Below are 4830 nucleotides of genomic sequence, written 5' to 3' on the forward strand. Positions count from 1 at the left end.
TAAAGCAATAGTTACATATATGGGTAAGCAGGTTGGTTTTGGACAGGTTCATCCAGTGGAGGCAAAAGTCCCTGTAATACTGAACTATTCGGTTCCATCCAGTTTGTCTTGTTTTTTTGACCGGATGTACAACCAGAACCAGCAACTAATGTGCTGGGTGTTGTTGCCACAGGATTAACACCTTGTGCTCAAACGTAAGAAAAGCCTCAGTGCCTCCAAACACATTCTCCTTTTTTCTTTTCCTTTCTCTTCCACTAACAGTACCACAGTTATCACCTACACCCTGTTGGCCAACCGCACCAAAGGTGGTCGGTCCAGGAAATCTCATTCTTGACAATCTGCATGTTTGATTTCGCAAAGATTTTCCATTGAACGCCCTTCCTGACACAAAACTCCATATCTACCAGAGCTTGCCATATAAGGTTATTCCTGAAAAGGCTGAATGTTCAGAGCACTGTACCAATTCATGAAAAGTTGACTGGATGACAAAATTGTAAGACCAAAATGTGCACAAGCAACAGGGATGATTGATGCCCTGTTGCTTCTCTAACCAGCCTTGAGCCTTGGTTGGATAACTTGAGATATAAAAACCCTAGAGTATGGAGGATGACTTTTGGCAGGATGAGTGGAGACCCACAAAATCTGTGATGACTGAAATCCAGCTATGCTTTGGTAGACTATGGTACCATAGCTATGCTAATTTCCTTTTCCAGTTGTACTTAGCACCCGCCCACAGTGGCAGACTTACTACCAAATGGTTTGCTGATCATATTATTACTGTGTTTGGCCAGCCACCTCACCTGGCCTGAACCCTTTGATAGTTCTCCTTGCTAATATCCACTAGAGTAGGGGTCAGCAAACTGTGGCTCCAGAGCCGCATGTGGCTCTTTCATCCTTATACTGCGGCTCCCTGTGGCTTGGGAAAATAAATTAAAGTATTTAGGCGAAGTGTATTTTATTTGTGTTAGTTCTTTTTTTACTTGTAGTTCTAAACTGGAAGATTATTGTGATGTTGAAATATTAAAATTACATTATATTTTATTATTCTTCATCACTCAAAATAACTCGCACAAGCCAGTATACCCACCAAAACGCTGTGCATCGAGACTTTCAGCCCCAGGTTGGCCAAGTATGGAGTAATGTAAGAAAAGAAAAATATCAGAAGAAAATAAAACATTCAATGATGCCTGGGCAGATTCATTTGCATTTACTTCTGACGCGAGTGACCGACCAATATGCCTAATTTGTGGATTGTTGATCTTCGGATCCACATAAGTATGTGAGCAGCTATTCTCCACAATGAACTATGTTAAAAAGAATAGCCAAACAAATTGATCACACCTCACAGATGACAGCTTACAGTCCTGCAAAAAGATGAAAGTGACTTCGTACAGCCCCGATTTGCAGACGCTGTGTGCTGAGGTTCAGGAGCAGAAGTCCCATTGTAAACATACCACGGCAGACCCGACAATGTTTCCAGGAACATGCCTTTCTACATCTCTTTATCGACCACTTTTCATATACGGTTGCTGTACACATACAGCCAGCTGTAGCTTTCCAGCCCAACACATACCCACAAAACAACAGAGAGAGCACAGACTTTAAGCCGGCGAGACGTGATTGCGGTATTCAACTGCGTCCGCCTCCCCTGCAGAGGCACTGCAGATCACGTCTCGGCACACACATTGACCAGGTAAAATAAATATTTATGCAGTTACTTTGCAAATATTTGTTTTCCATTGTTTAGTAATATGGTGCTTTTTTCCATTTTTTAAATTTAAGTCAAGGCTCCGCTACACACTCCAAAAGCCCAAAGGTGTTAGATGTAGGCTCACAAGAGTTTATCTTTGCTACATGGATAATTTAAGTTCAGCTTTTTAATTCATTTAAAAGAAACCTTCAATTCTGTGTGTTTCCATTTTGTTATATTTTTCAAAATGTTCACAATGTGATCATTACATAAATAAATTTTTATTTTCTCATTAAGCGCTTCATGGACTTCATAAGCAACACATTCTAGTTGTTTATACAAAGCATAAAAAGTGAACAAAAAACAATATATACAGTGTTATCTTCATTTTAGATGTCAAAAAGTATTTGCGGTTCCCACTGTTTTATTTTCCGAGGAAACCGGGTCCAAATGGCTCTTTGGGTGTTAAAGGTTGCTGACCCCTGCACTAGGGTAAATGCTAAATTTATCCACTTAATCAAGTTTAATCAAACATAAGCAAATATCCATCAACAGCTGCCCAATTAGCATGTGATTTAATGGGGCACAATTCATACATTTTCTGTACTTCTAAAGAAAAAACAAAATGATTTGGTGGATAGAAAAATTCATTGCTAATATAAATAAAATACTATTATAACAAATAAATATAAGTGAATAAGCTCCCAAACAAAGATCAGCATTTGGTCTTTCATCTCAGCATGTCAGCAAGCATCCAAATTATTCAGCAGAAATGTAACTTTTATATAGAAATAATCATAAGTCCTGTGATTACTTTTGTATTAGTTCTATGAATTGATCTTTTTTCTTTTCTATGCTGAATATATGTTCATTTTCTTGTAATGTTTTTGTTCTCTCGTTTTCTTTTGTTTCCCACTGTTCAAACGTCCAGTTTGGCCTCTAGGTGGTGCTACACATTCAGATTTTTTGGTTTCTGCAACACGCTGTAAACTGTGTCGACCTGTGTGAGCCGTTGTTGTGCCTCCTCCACTGTGGCAGTCTCTGAAGTATTTTGGTTGTTGTTGCCAGCAGAAGAGGCTTTCACTCCTGGAACAGTGTAGATGGTATCTATTGTGTAGCTTGCCATGGAGTTAAATTGCTCTCCTGGGCTGTTGGTCTGGCTGTACTGAAGGATGTCTGCATTCTCATAAGCAGGGTCAGCATCACTTGACGAAGACACAGTAGAGGCTCTAGACTGAGATGATGGCAGAGTACTAATGGGCTGGCTTTGTATTGAGCGGATAGTATTTGTTGGAGCCTGTAAATAATAAAGTCAAATATTCAGTCATATTATGACACACCACTGCACAAGTTATATAATATAAAATATAAACAGATATAAATATCTGTTAGTGAATGCAGCTTACCTGGTAGGATTTCCATTTTGCTGAAAATAATCTTTTAACTAAAAAGAAAGAAACTGTTACGAAGACGCAGGCGAGTAAAACACAAACAATAATAAATGCAAGCGCTCTCGTTGGTGGAGGGTGTTGTGCATTTTCTTTATCATCAGGATTAGAGTTATTAAAACCTGCAGACACAGAAACGTAATTTTAATGAGCAATTTTTTTCAGACATAAAAAGTAAAATAATTGTATGACAAGAAACAACAATGTACATATTTAAATAACAGGGGAAATATAATTCATGTAAAATGAATCAACAGCATGTTATTTCAAATTAATATTTAATACTTACACCTTGTTAATGTTTCAGAAGAATTACTTGTGCTAACATGGTTGTTGCCTCTACAGACCACAGCTCTGTTCTCAGTGAAGATGGTGATGTTGACCTCACTGAATGATTTCTGTGATCTTCTGCAGCTGTCTTCATCACAAACAGACCAAAGCCAATAATCCTGAATGGAGCAGTTTACTGTGATACTGCAGAGTCCAGCAGACTGGTTGGAGCCAAGCTTTAACATTGTAATAACAGGTGTGGGAACCATGTCTGTAACATTGAGCCAAACAGATAAATTAATGATTTAATGCAAAAAAGAGAACTGACAATGACCCAGGTGATTCTAAAATTGTAGGATATATGATGTTGTGATTAAAGACAATGACAGATTCTGTTTTTCTTTCAGTCACCAAGAAATGTAAAAGCTTACTGTAAGACAAATTCTACTAAATCCAGAAATATTTGAATATTTAAAATAGGACAAGACAAAGTTCTGCTTATAACTTACCTTGAACAATGACTTGATGTTTCTCTGACACTGAAATAAAGTCACGGCTGAGTGAGACTTCATATATGCCAGCGTCTGTATCAGCCAGGTTTTTAATACACAGGGAGAGGTTTCCAGCACTATAAACCACTCTGTCTTTGTATTTTGGATTCATTTTTCTATCATCAGCAATAATTGTCTTGTTAAATTTCCATTCGATACGTTCATATTCTGGCAATTTCTTAACATTCAGACACACTGAGCTGTTTTTTAGTCCATAATATGTCGTTGGTGGGTCCTGTGCCATGAGACCTAAGAGGAAAAGTGCAGCAAGAGTCTTAAAATACATTATTAAACCTTAAAACCACAACATGCACACAATAGATATATTCTAGTAAGTGTATGGTGTATGAAAGAGGAAATCACTTTGACATCCTTTGTTTTGCAACATAATGTTGCAAAACAGTAATTCCTTTTTAATCAAACTTCCAAGGAAAAAATACATTTAATTTCACTCATTAAACTTTGCTTCATTCATCACAATTGCATTTTTTCCCTAATGAAATCTCTGATACATATCTTTAAAAAATGATTTGATAATTAGGTCAAGTTTGGCATTAGTTATGTAAAGAACAAAAACATTTTCATTCAGCTTACCTGTAACAATCCAAAAACTCAGAAGCAGAATCATTTTTAATCTACACAAATTTATCTGAACGTAAGAAAAGTGGAATTCATAAACAGGAAATCTGCTGTGCCTGGTTTCTCTGCTGTAGCCAGCTATGAATGCAGCAAATATGGCAGGTGTCAGAGAGAAAAAGAAACGCTTCAAAGCCCAGGAAGCGATGCATCATCTGCTGGATCAGAGAAAGAAAAAAAAGTCTGCCAAATGCAGCTAAACTACACTTCAGTTAATTAATGATGATCCAGATAT

General features: G+C 37.4%; 1 protein-coding gene across 1 annotated transcript; it reads right to left on the bottom strand.

Annotated features, from left to right (window-relative positions):
• Positions 1–2140: 2140 nt before the first annotated feature.
• On the bottom strand, positions 2141–4690 carry LOC102205688 (T-lymphocyte surface antigen Ly-9). The gene is made up of 5 exons (XM_005751962.1): positions 4554–4690; positions 3918–4208; positions 3428–3679; positions 3097–3260; positions 2141–2987 (listed from the first exon to the last, which is right to left on the bottom strand). Exons 1-5 carry the CDS (start codon positions 4585–4587, stop codon positions 2640–2642), a joined length of 1089 nt encoding a protein of 362 aa, XP_005752019.1. The 5' UTR covers positions 4588–4690; the 3' UTR covers positions 2141–2639.
• Between the last annotated feature and the right edge of the window lie 140 nt (positions 4691–4830).

This window comes from Pundamilia nyererei, unplaced genomic scaffold (assembly GCF_000239375.1).
Source record: "Pundamilia nyererei isolate P.nyererei 1_Seehausen unplaced genomic scaffold, PunNye1.0 scaffold00336, whole genome shotgun sequence".
Taxonomy (NCBI): Eukaryota; Metazoa; Chordata; class Actinopteri; order Cichliformes; family Cichlidae; genus Pundamilia; species Pundamilia nyererei.

Bases quoted from the DNA above. Each gene is read 5' to 3' on its own strand.
- LOC102205688 (XM_005751962.1), bottom strand. From the start codon at position 4,587: ATGATTCTGCTTCTGAGTTTTTGGATTGTTACAG. The intron at 4,209-4,553 runs GTAAGCTGAATG...TTTTCCTCTTAG, and splicing joins GAGTTTTTGGATTGTTACAG to GTCTCATGGCACAGGACCCA. The intron at 2,988-3,096 runs GTAAGCTGCATT...TATTATTTACAG, and splicing joins CAAAATGGAAATCCTACCAG to GCTCCAACAAATACTATCCG.